At 38.5% G+C, this 18,123-nt stretch overlaps 1 protein-coding gene across 1 annotated transcript in view; it reads right to left on the bottom strand.

Annotated features, from left to right (window-relative positions):
- The window catches only part of UNC13C (unc-13 homolog C), a 653,225-nt gene extending 637,599 nt beyond the window's left edge, over nucleotides 1–15,626 (bottom strand). Inside the window, exon 1 of the mRNA XM_015142282.3 lies at nucleotides 12,635–15,626. Within this exon, the coding sequence (XP_014997768.3) occupies nucleotides 12,635–15,623 (2,989 nt within the window). The 5' untranslated portion in view covers nucleotides 15,624–15,626. The remainder of the gene's footprint in view (nucleotides 1–12,634) is intronic.
- Between the last annotated feature and the right edge of the window lie 2,497 nt (nucleotides 15,627–18,123).

Here is an 18,123-nt window from a genome sequence, read left to right as displayed (position 1 = left end):
ATGATAATAACAAGTGGGTGTGAGGATGTAGAGAAAAGGAAATTCTTGTACATTGTTGGTAGGAATGTACATTAGCACAGCCATTTCAGAAAATACTACGGAGGTTCCTTAAAAAACTAAATATATAATTACTAGAAAGTATAATCTAGCAATTCCACTTCTTCATATTCAGTCATGTGTTGCTTAACAATAGGGATATGTTCTGAGAAATGAGTCATTAGGTGATTTTGTCATTGCTTGAACATCATAGACTGTACCTCACACAAACGTAAATGTTATCACCTACTATACACCTAGACTATATGGTATAGCCTATTGCTGCTAGATATGTTTAGATACACAAACATTTACAATTTGACACATAGAGCATGTTACTGTAGTGATTACTGTAGACAACTGTAACACACTCGCAAATGTCTATCTAAATATATTCAAACATAGAAAAGGTACGGTAAAAATAAAGTATCATAATATTTTGGGACCACCATCATATATGCAGACTGTCATATATGCAGTCCATCATCAACTGAAATGTCATCATGCATCTCAGGGCTGTATATCCAAAGGAATTGAGACTGAAATTTCAAAGAGATAGCTGAACTTCCATGTTTACTTCAGCAATATTCTCAACAGCCAAGATATGAAACAACTTAGGTGTCTACCAGTGGATGAACGGATAAAAAAGTAGATGTACACATAATGGAACACTACACAGTCTTTAAAAAGAAAGGAGTCCGTAATTGTGACAACACGGATGTAACTGAAGGACATTATGCTAAATGAAATAAGTCAGGCACAGGAAGAAAAGTACTGTATAATCTCAATTATATGTGGAATCTAATAAAGTCAATCTCAGAGAAACAGATTTTAGAAGGGTGATTACCTGAGGCTAAGGGTGGGGGTAGGGAGTGAGGTGGGAAAAGAGGAGATGTTGATCAAAGGGTAAAAAGTTTGAGCTAGACTGGAGGAATAAATGTTAGTGATCTACTGCACAGTATGGTAACCACAGTCAATAATAACACTGTATATTTCAAAATTACTGAAAGAATAGATTTGTCATGTTCTTACTGAAAAAAAGTGATATGTCATAAGGTCACGGATATGTTAATTAGCTTGTTTGAATCTTTCTGCAATGTATACGTAACTCAAAACATTACATTATACCCCATACATATACACAATTGTTATTGTCAATTAAAAATGTTATTATCGATTCATCAGGAAGATGGCCAAATAGGAAGAGCTCCAGCCTCCAGCTCCCAGTGTGAGTGACACAGAAGACGGGGGATTTCTGCATTTTCAACTGAGCTACTGGGTTCATCTCACTAGGGTGTGTCAAACAGTCGGTGCTGGTCAGTGGGTGCAGCCCAACCAGCGAGAGCAGAAGCAGGGTGAGGCATCACCTCAGCTGGGAAGCTCAAGGAGGAAGGAAATTCCTTTTCCTAGCCAAGGGAAACTGAGACACACAACACCAGGAAAATCGGGTAACTCCCACCCGAATACTGCCCGTTACCAAGGGTCTTAGCAAACGGCACACCAGGAGATCATATACCGCGCCTGGCTCAGAGGGTCCCACGCCCACGGAGCCTCCCTCACTGCTAGCACAGCAGTCTGAGGTCTAACTACAAGGCAGCAGCGAGGTTGGGGGAGGGGCGCCCAAATTGCTGAGGCTTTAGTAGGTAAACAAAGTCTCTGGGAAGCTCAAACTGGGTGGAGCCCACTGCAGCTCAAGGAGGCCTGCCTGCCTCTGTAGACTCCACCTCTGGGGACAGGGCATAGCTAAACAAAAAGCAGCAGAAACCTCTGCAGATGTAAATGTCTCTGTCTGACAGCTTTGAAGAGAGCAGTGGTTCTCCCAGCACAGAGGTTGAGATCTGAAAATGGACAGACTGCCTGCTCAAGTGAGTCCCTGACCCCTGAGTAGCCTAACTGGGAGACATTCCCCTCTAGGTGCAGACTGACACCTCACACCTCACACGACTGGGTACACCTCTGAGACAAAGCTTCCAGAGCAAGAATCAGACAGCAACACTTGCTGTTCAGCAATATTCTATCTTCTGCAGACTCTGCTGCTGATACCCAGGGAAACAGGGTCTGGAGTGGACCTCAAGCAAACTCCAACAGACCTGCAGCTGAGGATCCTGACTGTTAGAAGGAAAACTAACAAACAGAAAGGACACCCACACCAAAACCCCATCGGTACATCACCGTCATCAAAGACCAAAGGCAGATAAAACCACAAAGATGGGGAAAAAGCAGTGCAGAAAAGCTGGAAATTCAAAAAATCAGAGTGCATCTCCCCCTCCAAAGGAACGCAGCTCATCACCAGCAACAGAACAAAGCTGAATGGAGAATGACTTTGACGAGCTGAGAGAAGAAGGCTTCAGTCGATCAAACTTCTCAGAGCTAAAGGAGGAACTGTGTACCCAGCACAAAGAAACTAAAAACCTTGAAAAAAGAATGGAAGAATGGATAACTAGAATAACTAATGCAGAAAAATCCATAAACAAACTGATAGAGATGAAAACCATGACAGGAGAACTACATGACAAATGCACAAGCTTCAGTAACCAACTCAATCAACTGGAAGAAAAAGTATCAGTGATTGAAGATCAAATGAATGAAATGAAGCAAGAAGATAATTTTAGAGAAAAAAAAAGAGTAAAAAGAAATGAACAAAACCTCCAAGAAATATGGGATTATGTGAAGAAACCAAAATTTACATCTGACTGGTGTGCCTGAAAGTGAAGGGGAAAATGGAACCAAGTTGGAAAACACTCTGTAGGATATTATCCAGGAGAACATCCCCAACCTAGCAAGGCAGGCCAATTTTCAAATTCAGGAAATACAGAGAATGCCACAAGGATATTCCTCAAGAAGAGCAACTCCAAGAAACATAATTGTCAGATTCACCAAAGTTGAAATGAAGGAAAAAATCTTAAGGGCAGCCAGAGAGAAAGGTTGGGTTACACACAAAGGGAAACCCATCAGACTAACAGCAGATCTCTCAGAAGAAACTCTCCAAGCCAGAAGAGAGTGGGGTCCAATATTCAACATTCTTAAAGAAAAGAATTTTCAACCCAGAATTTCATATCCAGGAAACTAAGTTTCATAAGTGAAGGAGAAATAAAATCCTTTACAAACAAGCAAATGCTTAGAGATTATGTCACCACCAGGCCTTCCCTACAAGAGATCCTGAAGGAAGCACTAAACATAGAAAGGAACAACAGGTACCAGTCATTGCAAAAACATGCCAAAATGTAAAGACCATCGAGGCTAGGAAGAAACTGCATCAACTAACAAGCAAAATAACTAGCTAACATCATAATGACAGGATCAAGTTCACACATAACAATATTAACCCTAAATATAAATGGACTAAATGGTCCAATTAAAAGACACAGACTGGCAAATTGGATAAAGAGTCAAGACCCATCAGTTTGCTGTATTCAGGAGACACATCTCATATGCAGACACACACATAGGCTCAAAATAAAGGGATGGAGGAAGATCTACCAAGCAAGTGGAAAACAAAAAAAGGCAGGGGTTGCAATCCTAGTCTCTGATAAAAGAGACTTTAAACCAACAGAGATCAAAAGAGACAAAGAAGGTCATTACATGATGGTAAAGGGATCAATTCAATAAGAAGAGCTAGCTATCCTAAATATATATGCACCCAATACAGGAGCACCCAGATTCATAAAGCAAGTCCTTAGAGACTTACAAAGAGACTTAGACTCCCATACAATAACAATGGGAGACTTTAACAACCCACTGTCAACATTAGACAGATCAATGAGACAGGAAGTTAACAAGGATATCCATGAATTGAACTCAACTCTGCACCAAGCGGATCTAATAGACATCTACAGAACTCTCCACCCCAAATCAACAGAATATAGATTCTTCTCAGCACCACATCGCACTTATTCCAAAATTGACCACATAGTTGGAAGTAAAGCACTCCTCAGCAAATGTAAAAGAACAGAAATTATAACAAACTGTTGATCAGACCACAGTGCAATCAAACTAGAACTCAGGACTAAGAAACTCAATCAAAACCGCTCAACTACATGGAAACTGAACAACCTGCTCCTGAATGACTACTGCGTACATAACGAAATGAAGGCAGAAATAAAGATGTTCTTTGAAACCAATGAGAAAAAAGATACAACATACCAGAATCTCTGGGACACATTTAAAGCAGTGTGTAGAGGGAAATTTATAGCACTAAATGCCCACAAGAGAAAGCAGGAAAGATCTAAAATTGACACCCTAACATCACAACTAAAAGAATTAGAGAAGCAAGAGCAAACTCATTCAAAAGCTAGCAGAAGGCAAGAAAAAACTAAGATCAGAGCAGAACTGAAGGAGATAGAGACACAAAAAACCCTCCAAAAAATCAATGAGTCCAGCAGCTGGTTTTTTGAAAAGATCAACAAAATAGATAGACCACTAGCAAGACTAATAAAGAAGAAAAGAGAGAGGAATCAAATAGACGCAATAAAAAAATGATAAAGGGGATATCACCACCGACCCCACAGAAATACAAACTACCATCAGAGAATACTATAAACACCTCTATGCAAATAAACTGGAAAACCTAGAAGAACTGGATAAATTCCTGGACACATACACTCTCCCAAGACTAAACCAGGAAGAAATTGAATCCCTGAATAGACCAATAGCAGGCTCTGAAATTGAGGCAATAATTAATAGCCTATCAATCAAAAAAAGTCCAGGACCAGACAGATTCACAGCTGAATTCTAGCAGAGGTACAAGGAGGAATTGGTACCATTCCCTCTGAAACTATTCCAATAAACGGGAAAAAACTATTCCAATAAACAAAATAAAAGAGTTAGTCCTCCCCAACTCATTTTATGAGGCAACATCATCCTGATAAAAAAGCCTGGCAGAGACACAACAAAAAAAGAGAATTTTAGACCAATATCCCTGATGAACATCAATGCAAAAATCCTCAATAAAATACTGGCAAACTGAATCCAACAGCACATCAAAAAGCTTGTCCATCATGACCAAGTGGGCTTCATTCCTGGGATGCAAGGCTGGTTCAACATATGCAAATCAATAAACGTAATCCAGCATATAAACAGAACCAAAGACAAATACCACATGATTATCTCAATAGATGCAGAAAAGGCCTTTGACAAAATTCAACAGCCCTTCATGCTAAAAACTCTCAATAAATTCGGTATTGATGGAATGTATCTCAAAATAATAAAAGCTATTTATGACAAGCTCACAGCCAATATCATACTGAATGGGCAAAAACTGGAAGCATTCCCTTTGAAAACTGGCACAAGACAGGGATGCCCTTTCTCACTACTCCATTCAACATAGTGTTGGAAGTTCTGGCTAGGGCAATCAGGCAAGAGAAAGAAATAAAGGGTATTCAACTAGGAAAAGAAGAAATCAAATTGTCCCTGTTTGCAGGTGACATGATTGTATATTTAGAAAACCCCATTGTCTCAGCCCAAAATCTCCTTAAGCTGATAAGCAACTTCAGCAAAGTCTCAGGATACAAAATCAATGTGAAAAAGTCACAAGCATTCTTATACACCAGTAACAGACAAACAGAGAGCCAAATCATGAATGAACTCCCATTCACAATAGCTTCAAAAAGAATAAAATACCAAGGGATCCAACTTACAAGGGATGTGAAGGACACCTTCAAGGAGAACTATAAAACACTGCTCAGTGAAATAAAAGAGGACACAAACAAATGGAAGAACATATGATGCTCATGGATAGGAAGAATCAATACTGTGAAAATGGCCATACTGCCCAAGGTAATTGATAGATTCAATGCCATACCCATTAAGCTACCAATGACTTTCTTCACAGAATTGGAAAAAACTTCTTTAAAGTTCATATGGAACCAAAAAAGAGTCCACATTGCTAAGACAATCCTAAGCCAAAAGAATAAAGCTGGAGGCATCACACTACCTGACTTCAAACTATACTACAAGGCTACAGTAACCAAAGCAGCATGGTACTGGTACCAAAACAGAGATATAGACCAATGGAACAGAACAGAGCCCTCAGAAATAATACCACACATATACAGCCATCTGATCTGTGACAAACCTGACAAAAACAAGAAATGGGGAAAGGAATCCCTATTTAATAAAGGGTGCTGGGAATACTGGCTAGCCATAAGTAGAAAGCTGAAACTGGATCCCTTCCTCACACCTTATACAAAAATTAATTCAAGATGGATTAAAGACTTAAATGTTAGATCTAAAACCTTAAAAACCCTAGAAGAAAACCTAGGCAATACCATTCAGGGCATAGGCATGGGCAAGGACTTCATATCTAAAACACTAAAAGCAACGGCAACAAAAGCCAAAGTTGATAAATGAGATCTAATTAAACTAAAGAGCTTCTGCACAGCAAAAGAAACTACCATCAGAGTGAACAGGCAACCTACAGAATGGGAGAAAATTTTTGCAAACTACTCATCTGACAGAGGGCTAATATCCAGAATCCACAAAGAACTCAAACAAATTTATAAGAAAAAAACAAACAACCCCATCAAAAAGTGGGCAAGGATATGAACATACACTTTTCAAAAGAAGACATTTAAGCAGCCAACAGACACATGAAGAGATGCTCATCATCACTCACCATCAGAGAAATGCAGATCAAAACCACAATGAGATACCATCTCACACCAGTTAGAATGGCAATCATTAAAAAGTCTGGAAACAACAAGTGCTGGAGAGGATGTGGAGAAATAGGAACACTTTTACGCTGTTGGTGGGATTGTAAACTAGTTCAACCATTGTGGAAAACAGTGTGGTGATTCTTCAAGGATCTAGAACTAGAAGTACCATATGACCCAGCCATCCCATTACTGGGTATATACCCAAAGGATTATAAATCATGCTGCTATAAAGACACATGCACACATATGTTTATTGTGGCACTATTCACAATAGCAAAGACTTGGAATCAACCCAAATGTCCATCAGTGAGAGACTGGATTAAGAAAATGTGGCACATACACACCATGGAATACTATGCAGCTATAAAAAAGGATGAGTTCATGTCCTTTGTAGGGACGTGTATGCAGCTGGAAACCATCATTCTCAGCAAACTATCATAAGAACAGAAAACCAAACACCGCATGTTCTCACTCATAGCGGGGAATTGAACAATGAGGTCACTTGGACACAGGAAGGGGAACATCAACACTGGGGCCTATTGTGGGGAGAGGGGAGGGGGGAGACACAGCATTAGGAGATATACCTAATGTAAATGACGAGTTAATGGGTGCAGCAAACCAACATAGCCCATGTATACATATGTAACAAACTTGCATATTGTGCACGCGTACCCTAGAACTTACAGTATAATCATAAAAAAAATTGTCAAATAAAAATGTTGTCAATTAAATAAACAAGAGAACCACTTTACATTATAGATAATTCTAGTGTATTAGAAGCAAAAAATACTAGACAAAAGGTTATTGTTATTCACCACCTTTTTATGCAACATTTTGCAGATAAGTTGCCTTCTACTATTACCAATATTGCTATCCTTGAAGGAAGATTTACCAAAAAAAAAAAAAAAAAAGCCTCAAAGTTACAAAAACAGATAAAATGTGGAATGATAGGAATTTATCTGTAGGCAAAATTATGCACTGAATGGTTTCTACAGGAAAATCTCCTAGGATTTTTGATATACATGATTTCTAAAATTTTCAATTTATACATACCTTTTAAGGAATACATCTGTTGCTCTTCTATTTTCATATGTAGATATTACTAAAGCATTTTCACAAAATGTAATAATCTACTTAACTCTGGAAGGTTGACAAAACATCTTTTGTTTTTAAGTTAAGAAAAATTGGCCGGGTGCGGCGGTTCACGCTTGTAATCCCAATACTTTGGGAGGCCGAGGCAGGCGGATCATGAGGTCAGGAATTTGAGACCAGTCTGGCTAATATGGTGAAACTCCATCTCTAATAAAAAAATACACACACAAAAAAATTAGCTGAGTGTGGTGGCAGGCACCTGTAGTCCCAACTATTAGGGAGGCTGAGGCAGGAGAATTGCTTGAACTCAGGAGGCGGAGGTTGCAGTGAGCCAAGATCATGCCACTGCACTCTTGTCTGGGCAACAGAGTGAGAATTTGTCTCAAAAAATCAAAAGAAAGAAAAATCATTAATATTTTTCCTTAGACTGATTTTATCTCTTTCAAGTTAAAAAAGGGGGAAATTAAGAATGCCATGTGGGCAGGTATATTTGCTACATAGCTTTTAGAAGTGCTCTTCAAATGTGCTCTGTTGATCACATTCCTCAGAACCATCAAGGGAGCATATGAATAGCCAGACTCCATCCTCCTGACCTGGACTGTCCACAGGTGAGCTATTTTACTTTTCACTTTAGATTTTGTTTTATTATGTTTTTAATTGTGTGTGTGGTTGTTGCTGTTGTTTTATTAAAGGACATATATTACATCAGTAACTCATGTAATTTTAAATGCATATGCCTGGCGCCATTGTAGGACCACCAAGTCACAATGATCTGTGAAAATATGCTAATAATTGGTCATTTTAAAACAACATCCCAGGAACAACTACTACAAAGGCTTTCCAGATGATTCTAACAACCAGCCAGATTGGGAACCACTAGTCTAACAAAGTATATACCTTAGGAAATTTTAATACCTTCAATTTTATATCCTTACTTGGAAGTCAAAATATTCGGACAGTTTTATAACCATTCAGAAAACAAAATATATACCATGATGTAAAAACTAGGAAGCATGCTAATTTCCAATATCACAGTCTTTTTCAGAGCAAGATTTTTGTTCTTTTGCTAGGAAAATTATTAATACTTCCAACTGACTTTAGGTTCTAATTTCATGTAAAGTGTATCAGACTGCAAATACAACATCCTTCAAGCAACTGTTTTAGTACAGTACTTATTGCACTCTACAGATCTTGATTTATAAAATGAACCAATGATTTGAAGTAGAAAGACTGATAATGAACTATTTCACATCATAACCTGGGAGTCCCAGAAACTTAATGCCTTTCATATTTGTACTGGTTTCTCATGAATATCTCTGAGTTGAACTAAACCTAGTGGCTGATTCTGTTCTTCATCTTTTATCAGTTTTTCCTGATAAAAGCTTGTTTTTCCTGATAAAAAAAAAAACTTGAATAAAAACAACCTTTGAACTGAATAAACATATTGCTGCTCTAAATAGCCAGAGTAACAATCCATGTAATTCTTGATCCACCACTTACTAGCTGAATGAGATTAAGCTAGGTAAGTTTTCAGTATCTGCTTCCTCACCTATAAAATGGGATAATAATAATAAAGTTAAATTGATAGAGGTGTTATAAGAAGTAAAAGAATGAAAAACAGGTAAACAGCCTGGAAAGTGCATAATATATAGTAATTCTGAGCAATAAGCTTTTATGTCTATTCTCCTGAGCTCTCAGGAGTTAGTCATAGTCTTAGCAATTAAAAGTCACAGTTTGAATGTGGATTTGACTTTAAAGTTTGTGTTTTTTTTAGTTAGTATCCCACCTCTCTTGATTCAGGCATTTATCCAACACCTTTTAACTCAATGCCATATGGGTATAAAACACTAGTCTAGGCACAGTACAAGTTAAAGGATAAAAAAAAGACAACTTGCCTGTAGATTATTCTGGAAAAGAAAATGACAAATGCACATAAATATGAGAGTCAGTGTGAGAAGAGGCAAGTACATGGGAATTTTGAGGAGACAATAAATAGTTAATTCCAGTTGATAGAAGGTGGTACAAGGCTGACGGTGGGGGATCAAAAAGTCACCATCATGGTGTAGGAATCAAGATAGCTCCACAAATGGTGCCAACTCAGCAAGGGCCAGCAACACTGGAAGAATTTGACCTCATGGGGAAGCTTCTGGCTACACACACTCTAAGGTCTCTTCCTACTGGAATGCTGTTCAAGGTGAAGGTTCTCTGAAACATTATCACCAAATATCCACATCTATGAACATCCGAGTTTTCTGATCCTCTGGATCCTGAAGACAACAGTTGAAATAAATAATTCAAATGTGTGAGCTTATAATTCCATAAAGCTGTGTCAGGGAGACAGCATCCCACAGTTTGACAGCAAGAGCTCTGCACTCCAATCTGGCTAAGGTTACTTATGGAGAAAAGATAGCACTGCTACCTAATGATAACTATGTAGCCATGGAGAGAAAAAATATGTTGGCGTCTGCCCAAATCCCAGTAAGCAGATGGCCATGGGCACAGAAACCATCATGACAACTGGCACCTCTTTGGGATGCTCTGAGCAGGAAAGGGGCCCGGAAAATGTCCTTCTTTGGCTGTCCTTCCTTCAGAGGCATATGGGTGGCACAGGATGGGGAAAATTGCCTGACTGCTGCCAAGGGGAGCAGAGATAGCCTTTAAAATCTAGGCTACCGCAGCTTCCTAGGTAGTCAATCTGGTACCTTTCAGCAACCAGAGACCATCTTAAAAATGTGTGTGCTGATTTCCTCTAGGACAATTGATATCCAACAGATTCCATTCACAGTTGGCTCACAGGATAATAAGAAGCTAAGCTCCAAGAGGATGGAAGGGTGTGAGTCCTCTATAGCCAGGCCTCATATGTCAGGTGAATGGTATAGGATTGTTTTATCTGTGTTTTTATTCTTAACCAGGTGGTTATAGATAACCAAGAGCACGTGTGTATTCCAAAGTTAAGTACCACTGAATGACTAGGTTTTTTAGCTGGTTGAAGGGTCACCATCAGTAACAATCTGCTTTGCAGAGGGTTGCTCATTTGGAATTTTTAAAAGTTGAAGAAGATCCATTTTTCTGAAATGTATCATCTTGTCCTATTTATGATATTGCCTAACATTTCAAGCAACTACATTAACCAATTGGCATTAAAACATTTCTCTATTATGTCACAACAGATATACACAACCTCCCACCCCCGCCCCACACACATACATGCTCATGCACTTCTTAGTCTTCATTTGCCTTTGAGTAAACTTCTTTGAATCAACAGCAAATAAAATACAATGTCAAACTGCTAGCCTGTATCCCAAGAAATAGCAAATGAATTTCAGTAACAAGGACATCTGACTCTCAAAAATCACTCTAATATAAGATGGATATTATTACCATATGAATTGCATTTGCATAACATTTGACTACTTTTCACTCTTAAATCAGTTTTAAATATAGTGGAGAACTACCCATCCCTGCAAAAAAAAAAAAAAAAAACACACACACACACACACAAAATGTCACAACAGCCAGTGCATGCAAGATCCCTTTGACTTATATCATTCCTAAATAAATTACATAAACTGTGTTGTTTTATAAGGACAGATTTTTAGAGTGGCAAACCCCAGTTATTTCAGTTGTCTTAGAAATTCAAATAGTTTAGCAGTAAAGATTTCTGATTATTCAATAGTCTACTCACATCAACCAGAAAATGGCTAGTTTAGAGGGGTTTGATCACATCTTTGGTCAAGACAGAGAAGCCATAACCAGCTGCTACTGGCTGCAGATATTATTATGTTATTTGATAATAGCAAGTAACGTTTGGTCATATATACCTTTATGAAGTATTATGTAGAGTAATAGCTTAGTTAATGATGACAATACCATGATCAGGGAACATAATAATAATATGCAAATCAATTAAATTGAGCTTGTGGAAGACTATCCTGAAAATATAAGTAGTTAGCATGCAACTAAAATAAATGGTAAGGGATTGGAATAAGTGCGGAGGAAGTTGGGTTGAGAAATAAAAAGTAAACACACACTTACATTTACATATAACTATCACTTTCCACAATTCCACCTGGATTCCAAACTATGTAATCCAAAGTTGTTCCCACAAGAAAGCAATTAAACTTGTTAATTAAGGTACTCTTCTCATTTCCGTGGTGGAGAAGGGACTTTATTCTTAAGGAGGTAACTATTCAACTCTATGCCCTTACTGATCTCTTCTCAAAGAATAGCTTGTGACCACTCAGGCATGACCTAGGGCCTTGGTTCTAATGCTCTCCCTGACTGTGCCAGCAGGTTGTAAGGGAGTCCGTGGTCTTCCATGGGACTGACCTATGGTAGCCTGTGCAGACACAACTTTTCCTATGGGCAACCCCTAAATTGTTGAATGGATAGGAAAATGAGTGATTATGTCTCAGAGTCGATCTTTTCATATTTTTTAAGATTAACTACAACTTTCTCTCCATCCCTGTAAACTTAATGGAACCAAGAAATAGACGCCAAGCTGTTGGCTTAACCTTTGATTTCACTCACCTTTTCTTCGACAACCGATGCCACAAAGTTAGTTGATGTAAAATGGGGTTTGTGCCTAAATTGAGCAGAGAAATCTGATCCACAATGTGTTGGGTTAAGTTTGGGCTCATTCCAATATGACCCATTTAACATATTCTTTGATTTTAAATCAAGCCCAACTTCTCAGGAGAGCTGTCTGAGTAAAATAAAATGCTCCTCAGCGGAAGCATGAAAAGTCATTGCAAGTAAACTCTCACCCAAGTAAACACAGAACATGCTCTAAAGAAACGCTACCTGATGTTAAAACACAATTAGCTTACAATGTAGCATTTAAACATGAATACCTCCAGCCAAGATCCTCTCTTCCAACTCCGCCATTTGTTTTTTATAGGCCCTTAAAGCTGCTTCTTTGAAAGAAGGACGAATTCTCTTTGGCTTTGTGATCTCCACTGGCTGTTCAGGAATGTTTTGGTTTTCATCTTCTCTTATATCCATCTCAGCTGATGTTTCATTTAAGGGTTCTAATCCCTCTTCACTAACCATATCATCTGCCGGACCATCATAACCCTCATCTTGTGGAGTTTCATAAGGTGTTTCATATAAAAGGTGATCATATTCTTGTATTTGTTCATCTGTTTCAGTAATACTAGTCCTGTTTTCTAGTTTAGCAAGGACTTGTTCCATCACTTCAACATAATCTGTTTCATTATCAGCCACTGGTTCAGTATAATCCTCCTCATCCTCTGCTTTATAGTAATAGGGCTCCGTGTAGACATCAGAGTCAAGCGTGGTACTTGACTCATTTGCAGTTGATTGAGATAATGTCCGAAATCTCCCCATTAATGAAGAGCCACTGTCCTCATACCCACTCAGACTCTGTGTGCTTTTGTTCCATACTACTTCCAAGGCTGATTTAGCCCTCTGCAATGTAGATCCAAATTTTGGAAAGCTGAAAGTCTTATCAGAAAGGTCAATGCTTAATCGACTATGCCATGATTTGGGTGGGGCATCCTCTGAATCATCACTTTGCAATTCACTTTGACTTCCATACATCATGGACAACTGGTTTTGATTTTGGTAAAGCTCATTAGAATTAGCTCCCTGATAAGAATCATATTGGCCAACCCATTGGCCTTGTGGTCCATTATCCAAGCCAGGGCATGGAGAAGAGTTGTCATCTTGAGTTAAGTCGTAGCTCTCTGAGTCATCTTGAAGATCACTGTGGCACTTTCCCAAGTATTCTAGGTCTTTATTGTAAACACCCAGCTGTTGGTCAGAAAGACTATTTGTTTCATAATCAAAACCTTCCTGGGTGGATGAATCCAAGCCTAAATCAGCTCCTTGCTCTACTTGATTCCATTCCTTCCATGGAGAAAGATCCTCATGTAAAGAGAGCTGAGAATCGCTGTAATGACTCCGGTCTCCAGATGCACACACCATGCCATTACTCATTCCACTATCCACAGTTTCTGTGTTTTCAATTTCAGTCTGCCCTTGGATACCCTGAATACTTCCATTCAAATGCTGGTCCTTGGGACTGTCATACAGGGTCGCTGTTCCTTCCTGTTTCCTTTGCCATAGCTCCCGGTCCGAAGATGACAGGAGAGAGCTTCCATTAGTTCTAGTGAAAAACTGATTTTCTGAAAAATCCTCTGAGTAAGACTGACACAATTTGGAAAAATCTGATTCAGAACGACTAAGTTTAGCAGTGAAAAAATCACTCTGTGAGTGCCAGAGAGGTGTTGCATCTGCATAATGGGTTGTGGTTTGCTTTTCCAAGATATCTGATTCTGGCAACTGTGAGGAGATTTTATCATAATCTGATTTATTTGAAATTCTGCTGCTATTAGCAGTTTTATTCTTGGATCTAGCACTGTGTGATTTTGAGCTTGGCTTGGAAGTACTTCCCTTTGTTGGAAGCTCTGACTTGGAAAGCACAGCATAACTGTTTCTATTGAGGTCAGATTCAAGATCTTCATCACTGTCATCAGGTGACTGCCAATTGTTCTTGATTTTTGGCTCTGGAGTAGACAACTTCATATCCATACTCTCGTATGTCTGGGAGGATGGTATCCCTTTCTCTTTTCTTTCTCTGATGTCATGAGTTAGAATATCTGTTGAAATTCCAATGCCTGTTCCTTTGAGTTTATATGATTTTTTTAAGACAGAATCCCTTTGCTGAGGGGTTTCAAAGTACACAAGTATGGGTCGAGGCTTTGCATTTGGACAGTCCCTCTGGTGTCCTATCCTCTGAGCAAATTCAATTTTAATAGCATTTGGTGCCTCTGAAAAACCCATTTTATCTATTAGAATTTGGTACACCACACTTTCAACATATTCAAATCTGTCTTCAGGCACATTTAAAAATCTCAGGCTTGCCTTGCTACCCATATGACCTAAGTGCTTAATATAATCATGGATGTCTCTAGTTTCCCTCCGGGACTGGACAAACCCTGTACGTAGCTGCTCAATTTCACTTTGTACAACCTCCACACTGCTAGAGATCTCATCGATGGAGTGCTTGAGAGCATTGACATGCCCTCGTAGTTCAGAAAGTTCTGTTTCAATCTGACTTATTCCCTGAAGTTCCTTAAAGATCATTTCCATGACATCATGTGTCTGGCTAATGCAGCCAGAGGAACTGAACCCTGGTTCCAGGGCATTTGTCTTTGGGTTTCGGATAGTTCTGTCCAAAGACTTGCTTCTTATTCCCCAGGATTTTTTCATGGTGCTTAACTCGGAGTCTGAGGAGACACACTCTTGACTCTTTTTCCATTTTCTCAGTTTTCGTAAAGCCCCCAGTTTTAAGCTATGTAGAGTACGCTCCCCATCAGAGCTGCCCTCAGAGGGTGCAAGGCTGCTTGAACTCTTTCTGTTGCGTCTAACTGGCATTGTGTGTGTTGATTGTGCCTGGTTTTCTGTGCTACTCCTTAGTTCATTTAATGATTCTGAGTAGGAACTCTCAATTGAAGACAGCTCTTGAAGCAGATCCTCATGGTCACTGTTGGTTACTTTAGTATTCTTTTGTAGGCCATTGGCAATAGCTACTCGGTAACTGAATGTTGGCGAGAGGGAAAACTCTTTACTAGCCTCGTCTTCCTTGGTGGATAAGTTGTGAGTAGATGAACACTTTGCAATCTTCTTTACAGTGCTTTTAAAGGTATAAGAAAATTTGGGGGATTTGGTCTGGCCAGCAGTAGGAAAGTCTTGATCCTTTCTCTGCTGACGATACTCTTTTTTTTTGTTTGTATTTCCCAATTTCTTTGTAAACATTCCTTTGCAAAGCTTATGAATGTAAGGTAAAATCAAGCTCTTGAAAAAATTAGCCACCATGGAGAGCAATTAGTGCAAGCTTTTCTGTCCCAGAAAAGTAAACAAGTATCAGGATGAAAATCTGAAAATCCAAGGCAAGCATCACTGTTCAGATGTTCTGTGAATCACTGGAAAGAGCAGGAAGGGCAGGCGTGGCTCTGCCACATTGTCGCTGTCCTGTGCAAACCGGAAGCAAAGCTCCATCTGTGAAAGACATTCTTTCCTGGAGGAGGGGTTTCATGAATCTCTGTCATTTCCACACAACTCCATGTAGTGTCTACAAAGAAATGAATGTTAAATATCAGAATTCAATTCTAGATTTATTCCATTTCCAACATGTTTCAAAAGTATTCGTAATACACAATGTGTGAAAAATTGCAGAGGAGGTAGGAGCATATATGAATTTCAATGTAAATTTACTTTTAAAATAATTACTTAAAGCAAATCACTACCAATAACTATGTTTATAATGTTTTTTGATAAATCATTCATGGGTAGGCACAACTGAAATAGTAATAAAAGGTAATAATGATTATTTAGAAAACATTGAGTAATATGACAGGCAACTTATGCAGCCATATTAACTTCATAAAGTCATTTCTACTTTACTTTCTTTCCTAATAACATGTTTACTTACACAAACATAAGAATTTAAATCTAAATATATTTCCTTCACATCCCAGGTATTCAAAATTCACAAATTAATATTATCTCTATATATAAAACCTGTTTTTATTCATCCAAATAATCTTTTTCTGACCACACAAATAAGTAATCTCTATGATGACTAGTTTCTTGAATTGTGTGAAGAAAAAGAAAATAAAGTTAATATTTAATTTTGCTGGTTTGCCAGCACAAGGCCTTACATGTAGTAGGAATTCAAAGTTTCATTGAATTGAACTTACTATTTTATCAGTGAAATGTAACCCAGAATAATAGTAACCGTCAAAAGGCTTTGTTGGTATTCCAGTGTGTGTTTGGGTAGATAATCTATTTTATTCATTAAAGAACACATCATAAACTACAGATTGTCTCAGAAATCTGCTCTTTTATCAGCTCTCTCCACTTGGAAATCTGCCAGTTTCACTTCAATCAGGCTCTACAGGGGATTTCAGAATACATGCTCTGGCCAGGAGCCGAGCTTCACAAGAGAGAGGGAAGCATAAGTGAGAAGAGGAGGAGAAAAGATGGAGTGAAAGAGATGAACTCTAAAGAAGCCCAAGTCTTTCTAGATTTCAAATACTATCAGAGTATAACTCTTCTGCTCTGAAACAATTTGGTGTTCATTCACAAATACAAACCAGGACCTATTTTCTACTAATAAAAACGTCAATAAATTTACTTTTGAGTTAAATTTAAAAAGCATTTTTTTACTCCTATGGGACATCTCCTTGTGAAGAAAGGGCTTTGGAAAGTTAAGCTGCAATAGGGTAGATAAATTATGTTTAAACTAGTTTTGGTCAAATAAAATTTTCTACCAATCACTCAATCCAAAATCCTTGGTCTTCCAAACTTAGAAACAAATGCTACCTTTTGTTTAAATCAAAGTAGCAATTCTGTTAATGCCTCTGATGTTTTCCAATCTAAATTTCCTGACTGGCATCACTGGTTCAAAGCTACTGTTGTAGGCAATAATTGTTAGAAAACGTTTGAGTGGGAAAGTTCAATGGGAAATGAAGGCCACCAAATGCAAACCCAGGAACAGGTGTCCACAGTTGCACCCACGAACTCACTTGTTCATATTCCAACCACAGAGAACAACCTGTTATTCACTAAGGGCTCCATACTCTTTCATGCCTCAGTAACTTTTACATCCTCTCTAGCCAGAATGTCATTCATAATCCAGCCCTCACTATCTGTAAAAATTATGTTTAAACTCTAAAACCATTTCAGCAACCACTCCAACGGAGCTCATCTCTCTCCTAACCACTCTTTATTGAAGAATTGGCACACATTTCGGCCACTTAGTATCTCCACCTAGTTGCCCAAAATTAAACTCCATCCAGAACCTAGCAATTTTCCTGAATTACTAATCTCAATAATGTCATCATAATTATCCACTTGCCCACAGCATATACCCAGGAGTCATTCTAGATCATGTACATACCTGAGGTGACATAGTCTTGCCTTAGTTCTGAACTCTGTCATTTCTCATCTGGACCATGACAGTTGTAGCCTACGTGGTCCTCCTAAATGATAATTTGACTCTTTTTTCAAATCCTAAATTTCTAAAATTAATACAATTGAAAATATATAAGTCTTCCTTCTTGAAACACTATTTTAGCAGTCTTATTTTCTGTCACTCCCATAAGCACATCTGTCTCAGTCATGGTGAAGTAATAGCAGTTCCCTGATTACCATATTTTTACCCCACTAAAGGGCCTTTTTCCATGCTATTCCTTCTTCCTCCAATTATTTTCCCCTTCCCTTCTCTATTCATATGTCTCTTTCATAAATATCTATAGAATACCTATACATTTGACACCCAGCCAAGGATCAACATCAGCTCATTAGACCTCCT

Source organism: Macaca mulatta, chromosome 7, assembly GCF_049350105.2.
Source record: "Macaca mulatta isolate MMU2019108-1 chromosome 7, T2T-MMU8v2.0, whole genome shotgun sequence".
Taxonomy (NCBI): domain Eukaryota; kingdom Metazoa; phylum Chordata; class Mammalia; order Primates; family Cercopithecidae; genus Macaca; species Macaca mulatta.
This window is presented reverse-complemented; position numbering and strand designations above follow the sequence as displayed.